General features: G+C 44.1%; 1 protein-coding gene across 2 annotated transcripts in view; it reads right to left on the bottom strand.

The window, feature by feature from the left end:
- ACYP2 (acylphosphatase 2) overlaps positions 1 to 23,427 on the bottom strand; it is a 96,423-nt gene extending 72,996 nt beyond the window's left edge. Inside the window, exons 1-3 of one of the 2 annotated variants that reach the window (XM_084829246.1) lie at positions 23,294 to 23,427; positions 16,487 to 16,503; positions 8,488 to 8,597 (exon numbers count right to left, since the gene is read on the bottom strand). In XM_084829246.1, the coding sequence (XP_084685372.1) occupies positions 8,488 to 8,597; positions 16,487 to 16,503; positions 23,294 to 23,345 (179 nt within the window). In that variant the 5' untranslated portion in view covers positions 23,346 to 23,427. Of the gene's footprint in view, positions 1 to 8,487; positions 8,598 to 13,990; positions 16,108 to 16,486; positions 16,504 to 23,280 lie in introns of those variants that run through there. The other variant, XM_084829245.1, reaches the window with a different exon arrangement.
- Positions 23,428 to 24,020: the final 593 nt, after the last annotated feature.

Raw genomic sequence — 24,020 nt, 5'->3', positions numbered from 1 at the left:
TAGGGTGAGAGTATACAACCCTGCCGTACTCCTTTCCCAATCTTAAACCAGTCTGTTGTTCCGTGGTCTGTTCTCACTGTTGCTACGTGGTCATTATACAGATTCCTCAGGAGGCAGACAAGATGACTTGGTATCCCCATACCACCAAGAACTTGCCACAATTTGTTATGATCTACACTGTCAAAGGCTTTAGAATAGTCAATAAAACAGAAATAGATGTTTTTCTGAAACTCCCTGGCTTTCTCCATTATCCAGCAGATATATGCAATTTGGTCTCTAGTTCCTCTGCCTTTTCTAAACCCAGCTTGTACATCTGGCAATTCTCGTTCCATGAATTGCTGGAGTCTACCTTGCAAGATCTTGAACATTACCTTACTGGCATGTGAAATAAGTGCCACTGTTCGATAGTTTGAACATTCTTTGGTGCTTCCCTTTTTTGGTATGGGGATATAAGTTGATTTTTTCCAATCTGTTGGCCATTCTTGTGTTTTCCAAATTTGCTGGCATATGGCATGCCTCACCTTGACAGCATCATCTTGCAAGATTTTAAACAGTTCAGCTGGGATACCGTCATCTCCTGCTGCCTTGTTATTAGCAATGCTTCTTAAGGCCCATTCAACCTCACCCTTCAGGATGTCTGGCTCTAGCTCACTGACCACACCGTCAAATCTATCCCCGATATTATTATCCTTCCTATACAGATCTTCCGTATATTCTTGCCACCTTTTCTTGATCTCTTCTGCTTCTGTTAGGTCCTTGCCATCTTTGTTTTTGATCATACCCATTTTTGCCTGGAATTTACCTCCGATGTTTCTAATTTTCTGGAAGAGGTCTCTTGTTCTTCCTATTCTATTATCTTCTTCCGCTTCCGTGCATTGCTTGTTTAAAAATAATTTCTTATCTCTTCTGGCTAACCTCTGGAATTTTGCATTTAATTGGGCATATCTCCCCCTATCACTGTTGCCTTTTGCTTTCCTTCTTTCTTGGGCTGCTTCCAGTGTCTCAGCAGACAGCCATCTTGCCTTCTTGGTTTTCTTTTTCTTTGGGACATTTTTTGTTGCCGCCTCCTGAACAATGTTGCGAACTTCTGTCCATAGTTCTTCCGGGACCCTATCTACTAAATCTAGTCCCTTAAATTTATTCTTCACCTCCACTGCATATTCATTAGGAATATTCGTGAGCTCATATCTAACTGATCTGGGGGTCTTCCCTATTCTCTTTAGTCTGATTCAAAATTGTGCAATAAGAAGTTTGTGATCTGAACTACAATCAGCTCCAGGTCTTGTTTTTACCAACTGCATAGATGTCCACCTCCTTTGGCTACAAAGGATGTAGTCAATCTGATTTTGGTGTCGACCGCCTGGTGAAGTCCATGTATACAGTCGTCTCTTAGGTTGTTGGGAGTGTTTGCTATGCACAGTGAGTGTCTTGGCAAAATTCTATCAGCCTATGTCCCGCTTCATTTTGTTCTCCCAGATCATGCTTGCCTGTAATTCCAGGTGTCGTTTGACTACCTTAGCATTCCAGTCTCCTGTAATGAAAATAACATTTTTTTTGGCGTACTATCCAGTAGGTGCTGCAGATCCTCATAGAACTGATCTACTTCTGCTTCTTCAGCATCTGTGGTTGGGGCGTATATTTGGATCACTGTGATGTTAAATGGCTTACCCTGAATTCGAATTGAGATAATTCTGTCATTTTTTGGATTGTATCCAAGCACTGCTTTAGCCACTTTATTATTAATTATGAAGGCTACTCCATTTCTTCTGTGGTGTTCTTGCCCACAGTAGTAGATCTGGTGGTCATTTGATGTGAAGTGGCCCATTCCAGTCCATTTCAGTTCACTGACACCCAAAATGTCTATATTTAATTTTGACATCTCCCCGATAACCGCATCCAATTTGCCCTGGCTCATAGATCTTACATTCCAGGTTCCTATGGTGTGTTGATCTTTAGAACATCGGATTCGTCATTCACCACCAGCACCATCGGCTGCTAGCTGTCCTTTCGGCTTTGAGCTAGCTGCATCATCACATCTGGGGCTAGCTGAATTTATCCTCTGTTCCTCCCCAGTAGCATTTTGACCATCTTCCGACCTGGGAGTCCCATCTTCCAATGGTATACCGACATATCTCTGGTTGTACTCATCCATTTAGTTTTCATGGCAAGAATACTGGGGTGGGTTGCCGTTTCCTTCCCCAGGGATCGTATTTAGTCTGACCTCTCTGCCATGACCTTCCCTTCTTGGGTGCCCCTTCATGGTTTAGCTCATGACATCATTGAGGTGCTCAAGCTCCAGCACCATGACAAAGTAACGATCTCCTTTGCTGGAGTTCCTGATCTACTAAAATAATAAGAAAAGCCCTTGCAAAGGGAAAGTATGGAGCTTCATGTGCATATCAATTGCATGGCATGCATATTCCAAAGCTTAATCTGCCAGGCTTCCAGCGGGAACAAAGTGCTGATGATGCAGCAGAAAGTAAGGCCCTCGGGCCTGACTATTAGGAGCTCAGGTTCGAAAGCACTACCCTGCTCCAGAATTGTTACTCATGGACTTTCAAACCTATCTTTTCTGCTGAAAAGGCTGGAAATATACAGTCAGGGCCAGAAATATTGGAACAAGGATAACTGTTTTGGCAGTTGGCCTCTGTACACCACCACAATGAAGTTGAAAGGAAACACACCCAGATGGGAGCGAAGTCAGGACTTTCAGCTGTAATTCAAGGGGTTTGACAAAAGTGGGGCACTAACCATTCAGGAAGGACAGCCAGTGGCATACACACACCCCATCGTTGGTGGCTCATAAGTAATGGAACAAATGGCTGACAAGCAGCTGCATGGCCAGGTGTGGCTTGTTCCTGGGTACCCCATGACCAAGCAAGCAGATGAAAGGCCTGGAGGTGGTTCTGAGTGTTACATTTGCATTTGGTAGCTGTTCACTGGAACTCCCAACATGAAGTCCAAAGAGGTGTCCATGAGAGTGAAGGAGGCCATCATTAGGCTGAGGAAACAAAATAAACCCATCAGAGAGATAGCAAAAACAGTGGGACTGGCCAATACAACAGTATGGAACATCCTGAAAAAGAAGGAATTAACTGGCAAGCTCAGCAACAGCACCACGGAAGATAACTAAAGTGGATGACCGCAGAATTCTGCTCATGGTGAAGAGGAACCCTTTCACAACATCTAGCCAGGTCAAGAACTCTCTTGAGGAGGTAAGCATGTCATTGTCAACAGCTACAGTCAAGAGACGGCTTTATGAATGTAAATACAGAGGCTTCACAACAAGGTGCAAACCACTGGTAACACTCAAGAACCAAAAGGCCAGATTAGCCTTTGCCAGCAAACACCTAAAAAAGCCTGCCCAGTTCTGGAATACGATTCTTTGGACTGATGAAACCAAGATTAACTTGTACTAGAATGAAGGAAAGAGAAAAGTATGGAAAAGGAAAGGAACAGCTCATGATCCAAAGCATACCACATCATCTGTCAAACATGGGGGAGGCAGTGTTATAGCATGGGCATGTATGGCTGCCAATGGAACCAGGTCACTGGTGTTTATTGATGACCTGACTGCTGATAAAAGCAGCAGGACGAATTCTGAAGTGTATAGGGCTATACTTTCTGCTCAGATTCAGCCGAATGCTGCCAAACTGATAGGACGCCGCTTCATATTGCAGATGGATAATGACCCAAAACATACAGCAAAAGCTACCCAAGAGTTTCTCAAGGCAAAGAAGTGAGATGTTCTTCAATGGCCAAGTCAGTCACCTGATCTCAACCCAATAGAGCATGCTTTTCACTTACTGAAGACAAGACTGAAGGCAGAAAGACCCACAAACAAGCAGCAGCTGAAGGCAGCTGAAGTAAAGGCCTGGCAAAGCATCTTGAGCGAGGAAACTCAGCATTTGGTCATGTCCATGGGTTCCAGACTTCAGGCAGTCATTGACTGCAAAGGATTTTCATCCAGGTATTAAAGGTGATCCTCAAGTTTGACATGATGTTGGTTTGTTCCATTACTTATGAGCCACCAACGATGGGGGTGTGTGCATGCCACTGGCTGTCCTTCCTGAATGGTTAGTGCCCCACTTTTGTCAAACCCCTTGAATTACAGCTGAAAGTCCTGACTTCGCTCCCATCTGAGTGTGTTTCCTTTCAACTTCAATGTGGTGGTGTACAGAGGCCAACTGTCAAAACAGTTGTCCTTGTTCCAATATTTCTGGCCCTGACTGTATGTCTGTTCTTGTCCCTTTGTGAACGGCCCAAGAGTTTTGATCCCATAAAGCCTCAAATGGCTCACTGGTTTAGATGGCTGGTTCTATTTGTGCATTTGTTGTTCAGTCGTTAAGTCGTGTCTGACTCTTTGTGACCCCATGGATCATAGCATGCCAGGCCTTCCTGTCCTGCGCTCTCTCCCGGAGCGTGCTCAGGTTCATAGTCATTGCATCTGTGATGCTATCTAGCCATCTCAGCCTCTGCCATCCACTTCTCCTTTTGCCTTCAATCTTTCCCAGCATCAGGGTCTTTTCCAGTGAGTTTTCTCTTCGCATTAGGTGGCCAAAATGTTTGAGCTTCAGTTTCAGTATCTGTCCTTCCAATGAACCAGTGACAAAAATCCCTCTCTTGAAACCAGAGCACAAAATAGATAAACTATATGACTTGTTATATAAAACTATCAGCAAACTTGGCAGAAACATCCCATTTCTACCAAAGCAATTGCCTCTAATCACCTTACACAACAGAAATTAGAGTTTCTTTGATTTATTGTGTTCTGTTTCCCTGGCATTATTCAGTGCTCTATCTCCTTCCCTCCTTCCAAACATTAGATGAACAAGCCTCCACCCTCTGCTATTACTATTTAAACTCAGAAGTGTAAAATACTGCAATGCATCCTCTCCTCGTGACAGAAGTCGCTTTTCAGGGTTTGCCCTAATCAATCATTCCCCCAGCCCCCCTTTCCAGGATACTATAAGTAGTAAGGAACGCTAGCAGGACATTCCAGTCCTGCCGAACTCCAGTTTTCATTTCCAACTGACACTCAACATTCCACGGCTATTAAGCATGTTCAGTTCTCATTAGGCTATTGTGGGGACGCTTTTATATATATACTTTTGCAAGCCTCTGAGTTCCCCATCCCCCCATCATGTGCTCCCTTGTGTTTTTCTGCGGTCCCATTTTGGCTCCATTTCTGTCAGCATTCATCCCCTTAGCTGTAGCTTTCCCGTAGAGCATGAGCTTTCCATGCAGAAGTCCCCGGATCCAATCTCCAGCATATCCAAAAAGGGATGGGAAAGAGCCCTGTCTAAACCCTGGACAACCACTACCAGTCAGGAAATTTCTACACGAGGCTTTTAACCTGCCGCTTCACTGGGGCTTCTGCTTCCAGATTCTTTTGATTAATCAAAAGGGATTAAGATCAGCTCCTTCACATGTGTTTTCTTTCTCTGCCTTTCTCTATGTTCCACTACACAGCCCCTAGGTGATGCTGTGGTATAGCAGAATTGCAGAAATACACCAGGCTTTCATGCTGCCATTCACAGAAATACCAGACTTTCCTTGTTAGAAAAACTCACACACTATAATGGTTACAAAGCATGGGAGAGGCCCTGGAGGATGACGACGTCATGAAAAGCACCCGCAAACTATCGTGAATGAGGAATCATGAGCACACAATAAATGCCTCATTTACAAAGTGTCTCTCTGTGCTACAATTAGACTTTTAAACAGCCTCCCTTGGCACCACTGGGTATCAATGGAAAATCATATCTCTCTCTCACACACACACACACACACACACACACACGCACTACATGATTAACAGCTATCAGAACCAGAATAAATTACACTGTATAGTACAAACTGCAAAATAAATGCTGGAAATGTCAATGTACATTTTGCATACAGGCTGCAGAATTCACCTTTTCTTGGCGCACCAGCAGAATTACCTTGATGCAGAATTTTGATATTTTAAAATACAACACACACAGCCCTGGACATTGCTCAGGACTGGTTTGAACTGTACTACCCAACACGTCAGCTGTTGAAAACCCTGCCTTACTTTGGTGCTCCATGGTTTGAGCAGACCCCTCCCTGCAATAAGCAGTGCAGTGGGGAAGACCTGTTTGGCGGCACTCTCCCAGGGTACAATAACATTTAAACTTTATTAGTTACAGAAGGAAGATAAACAGAGGTAACATTTTTCCATGCAGGAAAACTGGTACAAATCATCTCAGATTCAGCTTACACCTTATGTTAAAGCCTTGCTCATATAGAAAACTGCACAACCACATGTGCAACCCAAGCGTATTCAGGCACTTAGCCAGTGTGGACTCAGAAGGCCTGGGTTCAAATTCCTCCTGAGCCATGAAGCTCATTGGGTGACTGTCTCTTAGCCTAACCTACCTTACTGGGTTGTTGTAAGGATAAAAGAGGGGAAAATCCTGTGTATCCTGTTCTGACCTCCTTGGAAGAAGGGTGGAATATACATGCAATTAATAATTAAGCCAATAACGCATCTAAAAGCTTTCTCAGTTATCAGTTCCAACCGATTTTCCACCCTTGGAGTTGATTACTACTAGCCAAGTGAGCTCAGTCTAACACTAACACACACACACACACACATCATTCAGATTCCTATGTATCTGAGCAGGTTTTTAATATGTTAATGTGGCAAGATGTTCACATACCTGGGATAGTGTGCTTTAAGCTTGGCTTCAAGGACAAGAAAAATGAGTACAATGAATTTCTATAGGAGCCAACTTTGAACGCTATGGAACCCATGCTTTTGCTATGGTCCTTATACAATTAATTCTTCAAGCCAGACCTATTTGGGTTGTCTCCTCCATCGTTTCTGCTAATGCTTCCTAGAGTTCAGGCCAGCCCACAGCCAAGACATGGCCTACGAACAACTTGAGATTGTCCCACCTGGAGGTGTGTGGAGTTGAATGTGTGTAGTCTGCAAATCCAGCCTTTTCATCAGAGACTATGCACGCTTGCTTGTGATGTCATCATCAAGTGCTCTGACCACAAGAGATCTCAACAGGCCCCACATCTGCCTTGGACCTCATCCTTAACTTGGGGTCAAGAGGCAACTGGGGATCACAGCAGGTACGGGCTGGTCATGCACAGATCCCCACCCTCCGATGCTTTAGATGTTGGAAGCAACTGGGTGGCAAGGGAAGGAGGACTCAAATAGTCATCCATAAAGTTTCCTGAGAAATGGAGACGTAAAGCAGCCTCCCATCCATGACATTTCCTCTCTGAAGGATGGGGGGGTTGATCAGGCTTTAAAGGCACAGTCCTATGGGGATAGTTGGCCACCTCTGAATTTGGAGATGGCCGACTATCCAATACAGGGTGGGCAGAGCACAGAGAGGATCTTCTCCTCCCACTCTGGCTGCTCTGCATTTCTGGCTAGACAGCCAATTTCTGCTGTCTAATGGGGGAGCCTCGGCGTGTGTGTGGGGGAAGCCAGACAGTGCATAAGAAGTGTCATACCGGCACTTCTGCGGTCCCCTCCCCGATGAACACCACTTTTCAGCCACTCCATGCTGCTCTTATGAGCGCAGAGCTAGGGACAACCCACGCCTCCTACAAGGCAGCGGGGGAAGGGGCGGGGAGTCGGATTTCTGGGAACAGAGCTCAGTTCCCAGAAACCGAAAAATCCTATGGCCGTCTAGATGCTGTCTAGAGGCCATAGGATTGCGCCTAATAGATTGGTGGTGCTATTATTAGTATGCAGTCTTTTCAGGCCTCTGTGTTAAGCAGGCCATGGGTCCTACTTTACAGAGGACAGTGTTCTATGTGAAAGGCTGTCTGAAGTCAAACATCTATTGGAAGGCATCCTCTATTTGAAGGGCTGTCCAGTCCAAGTCCAGTTTAAAAATAAAGAACCTTAAGAAGGGAGAGCAGGAGTCCTGAAGTTGCCCATCAACATTTAGCACCTGAACAGCAGACTGAGCAGACACACAGGTCACCTGGCCACAGTCTTCCCTGTTACGGTGAGATGCACTGTATTTCTATTTACATTACAATGATTATTTCTAAATTTGCATCTATACATATACATTAGCATATGCAAAGTTTAGCTAAAACAGGGTTCTCTTTTGCCCTCTTCTTTGGCGATGCTGAAGTGGCCACCTTAGTTCCTTAGCTCAGCTATGTGGGCCTCAACTGGGCATGCTCTGAATCCACATGTCACCTCAATAGATTGAAGCCAGAGCTGTAGCAGTTATTAGCCCCCCTCAACGGGAAAACATTTGGTGGATGCAAATTCCATCTCTGACCCAAGATTTGAGGAGCGGGGGTTGAGCATCTAACACGCATGCTTTCATCTAACACATGAATACAGTTGATCCCAGTTAGCTGCTTATCATTTTTCCACACAATCTGGCAAGGTTGCTATTCGTTAATTTGCAGCGGTGTTTTAACCAAACTTGCCAAGTTAGTGAAGCTAGCCAGCACACATTGAGGAAAAAGTGTACTTACATCTCATTTACTTTATCTTCTGGGCCCTGAACTTGGCCAGTAACCGTCCCTTGTCTGGAATTTCTAACCCAGCCAACTACTCCTACTTTCCTAGCTTTCTCCTCTGTGTACTGGTTTGGAAACAGAACAAAAAAAAGAACAAGAGATAAACAGAATTTACTCAGTACCCAAACCCGTAATAATACAAATTAGCCTCAAATCTTCAATTTCATTTTGTATGACTTCCTTCTTAAGTACTCCCTTTTCCACATTCATTTGCCTCTGATTTTTCTGCCACTTCTGGACTCAGCAATAGAGATAACCACTTCTTCAAGGGCAGGGCAGGGAAAGAGTGATATTTATTTCCTCTGTATCTGCCAATCATTTATTTTATTTATCGTTATTTATTGCAAACAATTATTGACTGCTTTTCAATTAAAAATTATATTCAAAGGGGCTTAAAAAATAAAAATGCTATGACAATATCAAAAGTAGCGAGCAGGAACAATAAATATGTAACATCTTTAAAAACGTAAAACAGGGAGAGAAATAAAACACAGGTAAATCAATATAGCAGCAACAGTATCAATGAAACCACAAATACAATTAAGCGTCCAATTGCATACATGTCTACTCAGAAGTAAGCTCCACTGAGTCCACTGGGACTTACTCCCAGGTAAATGTGTTTAGGATTGAAGACTACAACTACAAAAAGCCTCAGAGAAGAAAAATGGTCTTGTCTTCTAAATGACAAAGGTGTTGGTACTTCCCATACCTGTCAGGTGAGGACTTCCCACTAGCAAGGTTCTACCACTGAGAAGGCCCTCTCACCAGTCGCCACTGCCAAACCTGATCCAGTAGGAGCACCTGCAGCCAGCATCAAGGGTATGTATAGTCGGGCATCTGCTGAGGGCCCACACCTCAGCAGGGGCCCACTGACTAGAGCCTTGCTCCTCTTCACCATTGCAACCTATTTGTTCACTTGGCTCCTGCTCTGGCCCAAACAATGGTTCTGGTGAGAAGTAGTAAATGCCACTTCCTAGTTGCTCACTGGGAGTCTGCCTGTCAAGCAAGCAAGTGGGAGAAATGATAAGAGGAGTAACAGCCACTGGTGACAATGGCAGTAAGAGCATAGACTCATTGAAGAATGGGGTCTATTGAGGGTGTTTTGCCCAAGAGTCCTCAAAAACCTGGAACTGGCACTGACCTGGAGAAAGTCCTCTAAAGCAGACCTTAAATTTTGAGCAGGTTTATAGCATTTGATAATATCTCTTGCTCCAGTTATACTGATTTAAATGAAAGACAAGTTCCAGGACAGTGTTTTGCACTACCCTTTTTTGAAATAGATTTCCATAATATTTATGTCAGATGCCTTATCTTCCACTTTAAATACTTCAGATTTGTATGAAATACTTCTGGGCTTTTGCACAACACTACAGATGCTTCATTGATTTAGTTGTAGCCCAGAAAATGAAGCAGTGGGATCTCCTTAGTTTAGACATCTGGTGAAGAAGATATTGTTCTGTTGAGCTTTCAACAGTTAATGCCACTTTCTGGTTTCATCGCTAATTCGCAGTTTCAAAAGGCTTTAGGGTTTGTAATTTATGTATTTTAATTTTTGTATTTGTATTGTACATCACCTCGAACACTCCTTGAGTGGACAATGAGGCAATGATTGCCTTGAGGCAATCCAAAAGCATTCTTAATTAAAAAATAATAAATAACAGTGGCTTTTAAGATCTTCGGTTGGGGTTTTTTAGGTGAGTACAGGGTGCTTCCAGATGAGGGGCTCCTAGTGCTACCAATCAAAAGACATTGTGCAGATATTCCGTCTTTTTTTTTCCTTAATAGATTGTCTGCGGTAAGAAAGAAGGTGAAATAAGTGGTGGGAAAACACGGGAGGGCGAATGGAAGACGTCATCATCTGGCCCCCCCTGTAAAATTCCATATATGAGACAAGGAGAGCCAGTATGGTGTAGTGGCTAGAGTGTTGGACTGGGAGTCAGGAGACATGGGTTCTAGTCCCCACTCAGCCATGGAAGCTCACTGGGTGACTTTGGGCCAGTTGCAGACTCTCAGCCCAACCCACCTCACAGGGTTGTTGTTGTGAGGACAAAATGGAGATGAAGATTATGTACGCCACCTTGGGTTCCTCAAAGAGGAAAAAAAGCTGGGATAGAAATGTAAATAAATAAATAAATAAATAAAGTGATTGTATGATAAAAGCCTCATCTGGAAACACCCTCAATCTGGAGTTGCCACACTCCCCCTTCCAGCAAGCAAGTCAAATTCATTAGGACCACTTCTTCAGAAGCAAAAGCAGAAGGCAATCTTAAGTTCAAAGGGGTTGTTATGTACTGGCAAATACAGGTCAAAGTCCGATTTGTGGGTTTGCTTTTGAATATGACTTTTTCATGTGATCTGAACAGTATGCTTCTGTTAATGCAGACCAAGATTGCATTAGCTCGCTCATATTCAGCTTGTGATCCACTAAGACACCTAGGTACATGTGAAAAGGTCCAGGTCATGGGAAGTAATAGTTCCACTGTATTCTGTGTTAGTCAGGCTTCATTTGGAGCCCTGTGTCCAGTTCTGGGTGTCCCATTTTAAGAAGGACATTGACAAGTTGGAGCACATCCAGAGAAGAGCAAACAGGATGGCGAGGCACTAAGTCCTATGAGGCACGGTTGAAAGAGCTGGGTATGTTTAGCCTGGAGAGATTAAGGGGGGTCAAGATAGTGGTGTTCAGATATTGAAAAGCTGGCATGCAGAAGATGGGACAGACTTGTTGTTCGTTGCTCCCAAGGGCAGGACTAGAACCAAAGGTGGAAATTGCAGGGAAGCAGATTTCGGCTCAACATTAGGAGAAATGTCCTAACAGTGAGAGCTGTTCAGCAGTGGAACAGATTGCCTTGGGAGGTGGTGGTTTCTTCTTCACTGGAGGTGTTTAAGCAGAGTCTGGATGGCCTTCTGTCAGGGCTGCTGTAGCTGCACCCTGCAGTACAGAGCCTGCTTCGAGTAGGGGGTTGAACTGTGTGAGGAGTCCCCAGCCTTTTTCAACCCATGGACACATTTGGGAATTTGAGAAACTGCTGGGGACACCACCACAAGATGGCTCCTATGGAAGATGTGGCTAGTCACATAATGGCTGCTGTGGGGGCCTGGCTAGTCAAAACTGAGCTAAAGAGGTGGTGGGAAAAGAAATAGTGAGGCTGAGAGGAAGGGGGAAATAGCAAAGAAAGGGGTAGAAAGGAGAGAAAAAGCAAGGCTAGAAAGGGAGAGAAAGAAGACTGCCCTGACATTTTCAAAGGTTTTCTTAAAACTATTTATTTGAAGGGGGCAGGGAGGAGAGAGCATCATGGGCACTACTGGACATCCTCAAGGGTGCCACGGTACCCACAGGCACCACAACTGGGGACTCCTTGACTAGATGTCTTTGAGGTCCCTTCCAACTTTATAGTTCTGTGATTCATAATAAATAACACATAATATGTTAGGAACTATTTATGATATTTCTATACCCCCCAATAACCGAAGCTCTCTGGACGGTTCATTTCTACGGGACTAACATAATGTCCCGTTTCTCAGAGCGTAAGCACCCTTGATGGAGGCACAAATCCTCAGATATGACTTGGTTCTGCCTGGAATGGAATCCAAAGGTGCTCTTATACATACAAAACTGCTCTTCCACTCACTGGGGGGCTGTTTTACACCTTGCACTAGAGCAGCCTTCCCCAACCTGGTGTCCAGATGTGTTGGACTACAACTTCCAGCACCTCCGAGTCACCACCTGGAGGGCACCAGGTTGGGGAAGACTAGGCTAAAGATTCACAGGAGAAAGGTGAGACTAAATCTAAAGATGTACTTAGGAACCTAGGAAGTGACCTTATACCAGGTCAGAGTATTTGTCCATCTAGCCCAGTACTGTCTACTCTGACTGGCAGCAGCTCTTCAGGGTCCCAGCCACCCAGAGGTCTTCCTAGAGATGTGTGAATCAACAACACTCAAGCTTGCTGAAGTTCTCCAAATTCCATCTCGAAGCTTGTTCTGACTGAAGTCCATAGCAGATTGTGAGATTTGCTTTTTACTTTTTGCAGAAAAATCTGTGCATATTTTCATGATTTGGGGTCTGTGTATGACATTGCAAGCTCCGAAATGTATGGACTTTGCCTGTAGATTGCATCCAAGTCCATGTTCGACCCAGAAGGTGCAAACTGGCTAAATCCTGATCAAAAATGAACCAAAACAAATTCCTCATACATCCCCAGGTCTTTCCCATCACCACCTGCTACCTGATCCATTTAATTGGAAATGCCCAGGATTGAAGCCAAGACCTGCTACAGAACCTACCTACTGTTGCACTGTACCCCAGGCAAACGTTTGTGAAACAACACAAGCCGCTATTTTTCTTCCACTTATGGTACTGTGGCGTCAACTCTCTTCTCAGACAGTGCAATGCCGTAATAAATAAATATTAACTGACATCATTAGGATCCATAGAACCTGAGGCAAATTAGATCACCAGTGGATCCTCCTGAAGCACCCATGGACAGGATCTAGAGCAAGGGAGGTGGAGGAAGGAGTTGCCTTGAATTCTCTTAGTTACTAACTGATCCACAAATCCTTTACTGATTTTTTTAATTGCTGCTTGAGTCATTTAGTTTAAATTATTTCAGCATAGTTGGGGATGATGGGTGCTGTAGTCCAATACATCTGGAGGACACCAGGTTGGGGAAGTTGCATTCTCTTACACTAGACAGACGATATATCTCAAAATGCAAAGGTTAAAATAATTCGCATTCTGCTTATGTTATCGGAACATAAAAATCTGGCACATCTCCATTATCTTTCATAAAGCCCCAGGACCCTATAAAGCAGCAAGCGGGTCTATTGTGATGCATGCTTTTCACACGGCTGTCCTGTTATCCTGGAACTACACAATAAAGTTTACCTTTTGGGAAAGTGCAGTTAACCTGTCTTGTGGCTGAAGTTGCTTATGCAACGTCCCCTGGATTTCAGACCCTGCAACTTACTCATGCCTATACACTTCACCTTTTGCCTAGAGCAGCACCCTGGGAGATGGATTGTTTCCCCACCCCCAATCCCACTAGCTGCTAGAAGAAGTATAGTTCTCAACCTGCCTGGAACACGGCATCTCTCTCTCTCTCTCTCAGTAAACTGGTGGAGGGTGGGACCTAGTAGGATTAGTCACAGAGAATGTGCCATAATTGTATAGGGCAGGAGGAAATACACATCCTCTCTCTGACCTGGTTCACACAATCACTGCAGCCTACCATGGCTTATTAGCTGGCCTATTATTTAATAGACATGATATAAAAGGGACAGAAAGGGAAGAGGAAAATAAGCAAATTCAGGTATCACCGCAACTGAATATAAGATTTTGGGGGGAGGGTGGGGGTGGAATCAAATGGCAATTGGTCCCCAACATGCTGATAGAGGGAAATTCTCTTGTTTGTGAGAATTAGGCCTTATATTAGGATTGCGAAAGTACATTTTTCTACTTTTATTATGAAGACAACTGTATATAACTGGAGTTCAAAGCACTACTTTAGAGCTTGCAGTGCACATAGTCAGTTGAAGTTTTGAGCATTTTTCTTCTTCAAACAGCAATTCCCCAGAGGCTTATCAACTGCTTTGAAACTTGTCTGTTTCAAAAAGCATTTGCCATGTGACATGGCAGAGTGACATACAATAGAAATAGGCCGTTTGGACTACCGTATCTCAGCTTAATATGCCAAGATATACACAACTCTTTTGACTCTGGGCTCTGCCCTCTCACCATCCTTTCCCTCCTCAGTGCAATGCAGTAAGCCAGGAGTTCTTCAATTAACCACAGTTGCCTGCTGTGTCCAAACTAGGAAACTATGGTTACCAGTTTGGAAGAAGCCATGATCTTAACCCATGGTTTGAAGTTTAAGATCCTGGCTTATTCTGAACCTGGTAGTTTCCTGGTCTGGCCGAAATGGGAAACTATGGCTAAATGAAGACTTCCAGGTTTTGCTTCAGCACACTGAGAAGGAAGGAGGGGACGCACTGCAAGCACAGGCAGAAGGTTCATGCATATCTTGGCCTACTAAGCTGAGATATGATTGGCTAATGGAGGTCATGATATCCAAAGTTGCTTTGGGCACATGGAACTAGTTATGCAGCTCCTTGGACCCCCTGAAAACAGCCAATTGAACATCTCAGTATATGGATTTTTTGCCTCCCATCTCAGAAGCATGAATCATTTTGTTTTCAAAAAGGGGTTTTCCCACTGGATGTCCAGAAGTGGCAGAGGAAACTAGGTAGGATCTGCACTGCAACAACTTCAGCTGTAAGAAAGAAATCAAACCCTATAGGTCCAATTTCTTTAAAAATCTCTAGCAAATCTCTGGAGCTCTGCTTCATTTCCAATACAACCTAATAAAAACAAGAGCAAATCTCAATTCAGTGGCTCAGATCAGGATTCAAAGGTCAGCACTTATCAATTAAATTATCAGCCATCTACAATCTCATAAATACCACTAAAAAACAACAGATGGAAACCTGATTCAGAGAGGAGACCCTTAAATCACCATGATTAGCATTGTTTTAAAGGGCATTGCATGTTAACAAGAAAAGGCTCCATATCATTTATTTACCATAGAACCTGATTTTATGAACTAATTGAGGAAGGAGGAGTTCATAAAATAAAGTTCAGAAAATGGTATCATTACAGATTACAGTAGGTAACTTGATTTCAGTGAGTAAGAGATCAATGGAAATTCTTATGTTGATTTATTTTTCAGTGATACAGCACATAATCAACATCAACAAGTCTATTGTTGTTTCAACTGCCTGGACTATGTCCAAAATTAAGTTGCTTAGTCTTTCCCTGCTGCCAAAAGTTCTGGAAGTATTTTTTACTTGAGAGAATTAGCTATCTTCTTTGCAGCCAAATCCCGCAGGCTTTTCAAAAACAGGAGCTGTACCACATCACTTTCTTCTTGATCTTCCAACCACTGCAGAGCAATTTCTAACGCATTGTAGGCTTCAGAATGGGACGGTCCAGGAACAACTACAGTGTTGTAAACACTCTCAGCATCAGAGTCCTCCTCTGTCTTGAAATCTGCAAAATCCTGTTTGAGGCACTGAGTAGCAGGCTGATCAGCAGATAATTTCTCATGATGAACACCGAGATGGTGAATTCCATGGCGAGATTTGAATCGTGCCAGCCATCCTGAGCTAGCCTTGAAATCAGGATTACCATTCAGTTTCCTGTTCATTTCCAAGGCCTTTTCACACAGAAGTGGCCCCGAAACTGGTTCGCCAAGACTTCTCATGTGGGAAAACCAGGCATAGAGAGCATCTTCTAACGTTGAGTTCTTTGCACATTTCATTGTTTTCCGTTTCTTTTTGCCATTTTCACTGCCCATTGTCGAGACAAAATGCAAGAGGGTGTCTTTGTTTTTCTTCAGTTGCGAAATCGTGGATTTCCCAATTCCAAACTCCTCTGCCAACACCGTTGCGGTTTCACCTTTCTCCAACCTTTCAACAATCTCTATTTTGCTTTGGAAAGTGAGAACAGTTCGCTTGCGTTTCTTGGTCATTGCGAAAAACGGCGTGTTGCTCATACGTAATCTTTCCATGCTGTATGTTCTTGAGTATGGAACAGAGAAATAACAAAGTGCCCAAACGTTTGAGTCTATGCAACCTTTGCACAATGCTTAAGTTCATACACATGTACCTTGCTTTTTTTCCTCACCTGGTTGAATAAGATGGCTTATAGATTTAGTTATGAATCTATAACTAAAAAATACAACTAGTGCTCATAAAATCAGGGTTCTACTGCATTGGAAAAAAAGGTTCTCCATTAAAACACACACCACAGACACACAATACTTAACTGTCCAGATTAGCAGTGAAAACATGGCATTGCAGACTCTTGGGGTCTCTGCACAGGCTACAGGCCTTATTTTTATTCTCAAAAATATGATACAGTAGTGGTGCAAAACTGATGTACTTCATGTTGCCTTACCATTCTGAAACATACACCTAGGAAAGAATGAAAAGAGAATTAAACTAATATCATTTGTTCAAAGTAGTGCAGCAACATTTTAACTGTATTCAGGATACATAATGCTAGAGCAGGGGTGGGCAACTTGTGGCCCTCCAGATATTTTGGCCTACAACACTGATCATCCCTAGCCAGCACAGCCAATGGTGAGGGATGATGGAAACTGTAGGCCAAAACATCTGGAGGGTTACAAATGGCCCACCCCTGAGTTAAGAGGCAGCATAATAAGCGGTGTAAGTTTACCATGCAGTTTTTATTATGAAGGATAGTGAGAACCAGTGTGGTGTAGTGGCTAGAGTACTGGACTGGGAGTTGGGAGATCCAGGTTCTAGTCCCTACTTGGCCATGGAAGCTCACTGGGTGACTTTGGGCCAGTCACAGACTCTCAGCCCAACCCACCTCACAGGGTTGATGTTGTGAGGATAAAATGGAGTAAGAGGATTATGTAAGCTGCCTTGAGTTCCTTGAGGAGGAAAAAAGGCGGGATATAAATGTAATAAATAAATAAAATTTTCAAGTTGACAGATGATTATGAACAACTCCTATTGAGAAACAAAGCTCCAATCTAGGAATCTTAGACAGGATTCCTTCCATGCTCTGGCTGCCCTGCAGTTTGCCTTAGATGCCTGATTTTGGGCATTTAAGTGCGGCTTCGGGGAGGGGGCAGGAACAGGGCTGGAGACCGCATAGGACGCTTCTGTGGTCTGCTCCCCTCACCCAGGAGTGCCCCCTTTTCACCCTGTCTGTGTTCCATGTTACGAGCATGGACAGGCACAGAGGGGCAGCCACCGCAGTTCTCTCTGCCCCAGCTACGAGGGGGAGGAGGTGGGGAGCACGGTTTCCTGGCTACGGGTTCATAGCGCTGTCTATGAGCTCGGAGCCGGAAAACTGAAAAATCCTATCTCCCCCATATGCTGTCTAGGGGGCATAGGACTGAGCTGTTAATTTTATTTTTTTTTAATGTTATAAATCCATTTTTGGTAGCATTTGTATGGTTTTGATTAGGATTTTTTTGTAAGCTGCCCTGAGGGCCCGTTGAGCTATGCTGACAGAATATAAATGTAATCAAATCAAATAGTCATATTTAACTTGAGCTGAAGTGGGAGCAGAGCATTTCATTTTTAAAGCTTTTCTTTTGGCTAACCCATTTTCTGCAGCTGGAAAGTTTGGGAAATCAAAGTGAAGCCAGCAGCGTATCTTGTTTAGGATCAAACAGCAAAGCTGATCCTAAGGAAATCCAGGTTACAGACCCTTTAATGCCACATCCTCTCTCTGAGAACTGCTTTACATCCTCCATATACAAATGAGGAGAACAGAACTTATTCATCAGGCAAGGAGGGTGTTTTGTGGAGAAATCCATTGCAGATTCTTAGCTGCTAGGTTATTATAGTAAAAAAACAAAACCCCTACATAAAATTATCTTAGCAAACACAGTATTGCACAGCTGTGATGCAGGAAGATCAGCTTAAATGGAAAGCTTCTATGGGCATATATGCACAATATGACAGCTGCAAAAAATTTATAAGAGCAGGCATAATCCAATCAAATGTATGCCCTTCTTGGTTCCATTGTTTTCAGTGGAGAAGAGTTAAGCATGTACTTAACCTCCCACTGAAATCAGTGAGATTTAAAAATTGCTTAAATTGGGATGGATTATTCCCTGTATATAAAATTACTCACCATCCTTGTGTCTTACTGCAGAAAAACGTCAACAGAGCACCTGTGGATTAAGGCTCCAAATTTAAGGATACTTACTGGGAAGCAAATTCCATTGAATGTTATGGGAATTTTCTTGGGCTCCAAGATCACCGCAGACGGTGACTGTAGCCATGAAATTAAAAGACGCTTGCTCCTTGGGAGGAAAGCTATGGCAAACCTAGACAGCATAGTAAGAAGCAGAGACAGCACCTTGCCGACAAAGGTCCACATAATCAAAGCTATGGTTTTTCCAGTAGTAACATATGGCTGTGAGAGCTGGACTATAAGGAAGGCTGAGCGCCGAAGAATTGATGCTTTCAAACTGTGGTGCTGGAGAAGACTCTTACGAGTCCCCTGGACTGCAAGGAGGTCAAATCATTCCATCCTAAAGGAAATCAACCCTGAGTGCTCCTTGGAAGGACAGCTACTGAAGCTGAAGCTCAAATATTTTGGCCACCTAATACGAAGAGAAAACTCCCTGGAAAAGACCCTGATGCTGGGAAAGACTGAAGGCAAAAGGAGAAGGGGACGGCAGAGGATGAGATGGCTAGATAGCATCACGGATGCAATGAATATGAACTTGAGCACGCTCCGGGAGAGAGCGCAGGACAGGAAGGCCTGGCGTGCTATGGTCCATGGGGTCACGAAGAGTCCGACACGACTGAACGACTGAACAACAACAACATGTTAGTGGGAGGGGGCCCACATTTGTTCAGTCTTTAGTCTTTCCCAGCATCAGGGTCTTTTCCAGAGAGTTTTCTCTTTGCATTAGGTGGCCAAAATATTTGAACTTCAGCTTCAGTAAAAACCATATTCAAACCATAGCTTTGATTAGACGGACCTTTGTCGGCAAGGTGATGTCTCTGCTTCTTACTATGCTGTCTAGGTTGGCCATAGCTTTCCTCCCAAGGAGCAAGCGTCTTTTAATTTCATGGCTACAGTCACCGTCTGCGGTGATCTTGGAGCCCAAGAAAATAAAATCTGTCACTGCTTCCATTTCTTCCCCTTCCATATGCCAGGAAGTGATGGGGCCAGATGCCATGATCTGAGTTTTTTTAATGTTGAGTTTCAAACCAGCTTTTGCACTCTCCAATTTCACCCTCAACAACAGTCTCTTTAGATCCTCTTCGCTTTCTGCCATTAGGGAGGTATCATCTGCGTATCTGAGGTTGTTGATAATTCTTCCAGCAATCTTAATTCCGACCTCTGATTCATCCAACCTGGCGTTTCTCATGATGTACTCTGCATATAAGTTAAATAAGCAGGGTGACAATATGCAGCCTTGTCGTATTCCTTTCCCAATTTTGAACCAATCGGTTGTTCCATGTCTGGTTCTTACTGTTGCTTCTTGACCCTCGTACAGGTTTCTCAGGAGACAGGTAAGGTGGTCTGGTACCCCCATCTCTTTCAGAATTTGCCACAGTTTGTTGTGATCCACACAATCAAAGGCTTTAGCCTAGTCAATGAAGCAGAAGTAGACGTTTTTCTGGAATTCTCTTGCTTTCTCCATGATCCAGAGAAAGTTGGCGATTCGATCTCTAGTTCCTCTGCCTCTTCGAAATCCAGCTTGTACTTCCGGTAGTTCTCGGTTCGCATACTGCTGAAGCCTAGCTTGTAGGATTTTAAGCATCACCTTGCTGGCATGTGAAATGAGCACAATTGTACGGTAGTTTGAACACTCTTTGGCATTGCCCTTCTTTGGAATTGGAATGTAAACTGAACTTTTCCAGTCTTGTGGCCACTGTTGAGTGTTCCAAATTTGTTGGCATATTGAGTGCAGCACTTTAACAGCATCATCTTTTAGGATTTTAAATAGCTCAGCTGGAATACTGTCATCTCCGCTAGCTTTGTTGTAACTAATGCTTCCTAAGGCCCACTTGACTTCACTCTCGAGGATGTCCGGCTCAAGTTCAGTGACCGCACTATCATGGCTATCAGGGACATTCAGATCTTTCCTGTATAGTTCTTCTGTGTATCCTTTCCACCTCTTCTTAATCTCATCTGCTTCTGTTAGGTCCCTGCCTTCTTTGTCCTTTATCATGCCCGTCTTTGCACAAAACGTTCCCTTGAGATATCCGATTTTCTTGAAGAGATCTCTAGTCTTTCCCATTCTGTTGTTTTCCTCAATTTCTTTGCACTGTTCATTTAAGAAGGCCTTCTTGTCTCTCCTTGCTGTTCTCTGGAACTCTGCAATATCTTCCCCTTTCTCCCTTGCTTTTCGCTTCCCTTCTTCTGTGAGCTACTTGTAAAGCCTCATCAGACAGCCACTTGGCTTTCTTGCATTTCTTTTTCTTTGGGATGGATTGAGTTGCTGCCTCCTGAACAATGTGACGGACCTCCGTCCATAGTTCCTCAGGCACTCTGTCTATCAGGTCTAATCCCTGAAATCTATTCCTCGCCTCCACTGTATATTCATCAGGGATATGATTTGGGTCATACCTGAATGGTTTAGTGGTTTTCCCTACATTCTTCAATTTAAGCCGAAATTTTGCAAGAAGCAGCTCATGATCAGAGCCACAGTCAGCTCCAGGTCTTGTTTTGACTGACTGTATAGAGCTTCTCCATCTTTGACTACAAAGGACATCATCAATCTGATTTCGATATTGACCATCTGGTGATGTCCATGTGTAGAGTCGCCTCTTGTGCGGTTGGAAAAGAGTGTTTGCTATGATCAGCGTGTTCTCTTGGCAAAACTCTATTAGCCTTTGTCCTGCTTCATTTTGTACACCAAGGCCATGCTTGCCTGTTATCCCGGTGATTTCTTGACTTCCTACTTTAGCATTCCAATCCCCTATGATGAAGAGGACATCTTTTTTTGGTGTTAGTTCTAGAAGGTGTTGTAGGTCTTCATAGAACTGATCAACCTCAGCTTCTTCGGCATCAGTGGTTGGGGCATAGACTTGAATTACTGTGATGTTGAATGGTTTGCCTTGGATTCGTACTGAGATCATTCTATCTTTTTGAGATTGTACCTCAGTACTGCTTTTCCCACCCTTTTATTGACTATGAGTGCTACTCCATTTGATCTTTACCCTGGATCAATTATTGGGTGTTCTTTATGAGTTTGTGCCATTTTCAGCTTTGCAAGATAGGCAAATCAAATCAAATCCCCGTTGCTATGGGAAACACTTATTGAAGCTGACCAGATATATCAGCTCAGGATTCATGTTTATAAATAATCATCAGTGAATAAATATGACAGACAAGATCTTCAGCAGGAATGGAACAGGGAATTGGAATGTCCTATTCTGTCTAATCAATGGACTGCAGTTTTGGCATCTGTATCTCATTTGTCTATGGACCTCCAGCTACGTCTTGTTCAGCAAAAATAAGATGCAAAAATTTGTAGTCTATTGGATGTCACAAGGTCACTTTAACAAAGGTTTCTCTAACTCGGCTAATTGTTGGAGGTGTAATGCAGTTAATGCTTCTTTTATTCATATGTTTTGGAAATGCCCAATAGTTGCCTCCATTTGGGAGGAAGTTATCATACTTTGTATGGGAAAACTCTTTAATATTTACTGATGTACATGTTCCCTAAAACTATTTACTTGATTCTTGGAATGTAACTCACAGTCAGCATAAATGGATTTTTCACACCCTCCTGGCTGTTAAAGGATTAATACTACAACACTGGAAGGATCACTGCCTATAATGCAATGGACTGAAGACTTAACAACTCTAGCAACATTTGAAAGAGTGGTATATAGGCACCACTTGAGAATGGACTTATATTTGGTCTGCTTTTACTGAAGTTTATGTGTAACCTATTCTTTTTTCCTTTTTTTCTAGAATGTTGTAATATTTAAAACTAAGGACTTTAGAACATACTTCCATTTTTTTTTTGTCTCTGTGTGTTTGTTTCGTTGGAACTCACAAATAAAAAAATGACCCGAAGTGAAAGCTAAAATCCTTCTCCCTGATAACTAGCTTTTATACGAATGAGCATTTAATAATATAATTTATTTATTTATTTATTACATTTATATCCCATCTATTTTCCTCTTGCAAGGATCTTCTCAGCAACCCTGTGAAGTATGTTAAGCTGAGAGTCAGTGGCTGGCCCAAAGTCACCCAGTGAGTTTCATGGCAAAATGAGGACTAGAACCCAGCTCTCCCCAATCCAACACTCTAACCACTACACCACACTGGCTCTCCTGCAGTCTGAAGGAACGATTTTACTGCCTTATCCACCGTTTTTGTGAACTAGTCATTGTGAATCATCATCCCCAACTGCAACAAAGCCTACCACAGCAATCCTAAACCCACTTACTAGGGAGCAAGCCCTTTAAAATCCAACAGGAGTTACTTCTGAGTAAACACTCTCAACTGTATATTCATATCCTTATCTCCCATCTCCCTGCATTGAGCAGGGGGTTGGGCTTGATGGTCTTATAGGCCCCTTCCAACCCTACTATTCTATGATTCTATCCCTTGTCTCATGCTAATAAGTAATGTTTATTACTTCAGCATCCATTACAACTAGGCAGCATACAATGTCCTTCACTACTGAAATGAACACTGCAAGCCCCTTGGGGCAGGGAACTTTTTTTTCCCCCTCCTCCTCCTCCTCCTATTAAGCATTTTTTTAAAAAAATTCTTAAGCTTGGGGAGAAAGCTCCTAGTAATACCAGTACAAGAAGCAGGCTTGCAATCGAAGCAACACATTCATGAGGCTTCAAACACCCAGGCAACCGGTCAATCCTCCTCCCAGACTGCTTTCTACCTAGTCAATACACCCCGCTGCACCTGCGCCTCAGGGTCCCTGCGGGGGGGGGGGGGCAGTTCGCTCGTTGACGCAGCCTGAGCGCGCGCGTCGCGTCGCCAAGCCCACCAAAGGGAGGTCTTTCGAGCATGCGCATCGGACAAGCTCGGGTAATTCTACTCGCGGCTCCGCTCGCGCACGCGCACGCGCACGCCGCTCCCCGACGCCGGCTTTTCTCCGCAGCCGGCAGGAGAGTCTCGCGCATGCGCCCTGGAGGTCCACTCGGCAAGCCTCCCCTCTTCCCCCCGCCCCTTCCTCCCCCAATAATTCGCGGTCGCCCCCTTTTCCCCACCGCCTCCTCTCACCTTGAACCCTGCCGAACACTTCGTAATCCACCGATTTGAGGATCCGGGACATGATGCTGGCAAGGAAAGGGCGCGCGTCACCCGTCCTGCTCGGAAAGGGGACAGCTCGCGCTGAGGAGACCACGAACGGCTCTAACAGACTCAGCTGGCGGAGGCCGGACGGAAACTCGCGAGGCTCAAGCTTCACGGGATAGCGACCGCCCACCAGGTTAATCCCTAGTGCAGCAGTAGGCTGCGCAGAGGAGCGGTGCGGGAGCATCTCGAGCAGAACTGGGACTGCCCAGCCGGGGCTACGCCCGCTCCCTAATCTCTGTTAGAAAGGGAGGGAGGGACGCAAACCCCGAAACCACGGGGGAGACCGACTTGGCCCCATCCGTCAGACAGTGAAGGACAGTGGCTTTCCTCTTCCCTCCCCGTTCTTGTTTCCTTTTGTATCGTGTCTGTTAGATTGTGAGCCCGCGGGCAGGGACTGTCTTATCTTTTAACACCTGTAGAGCTCTTAGAAAACGTTGTTGTTGTTCAGTCTTGTCCGACTCTTCATGACCCCATGGACCATAGCACGCCAGGCCTCCCTGTCCTGCGCTCTCTCCCGGAGCGTTCTTGTTGTTCAGTCGTTCAGTCGTGTCCGACTCTTCGTGACCCCATGGACCATAACACACCAGGCTTCCCTGTCCTGCGCTGTCTCCCGGAGTGTGCTCAAGTCCATATTCATTGCATCGGTGATGCT

This window comes from Heloderma suspectum, chromosome 1 (assembly GCF_057233095.1).
Source record: "Heloderma suspectum isolate Gila_16-S chromosome 1, 16-S_ref, whole genome shotgun sequence".
In the NCBI taxonomy this organism is placed as follows: domain Eukaryota; kingdom Metazoa; phylum Chordata; class Lepidosauria; order Squamata; family Helodermatidae; genus Heloderma; species Heloderma suspectum.
Note: the sequence above shows the minus strand (reverse complement) of the source record. Positions and strands in the feature narration are given on the sequence as shown.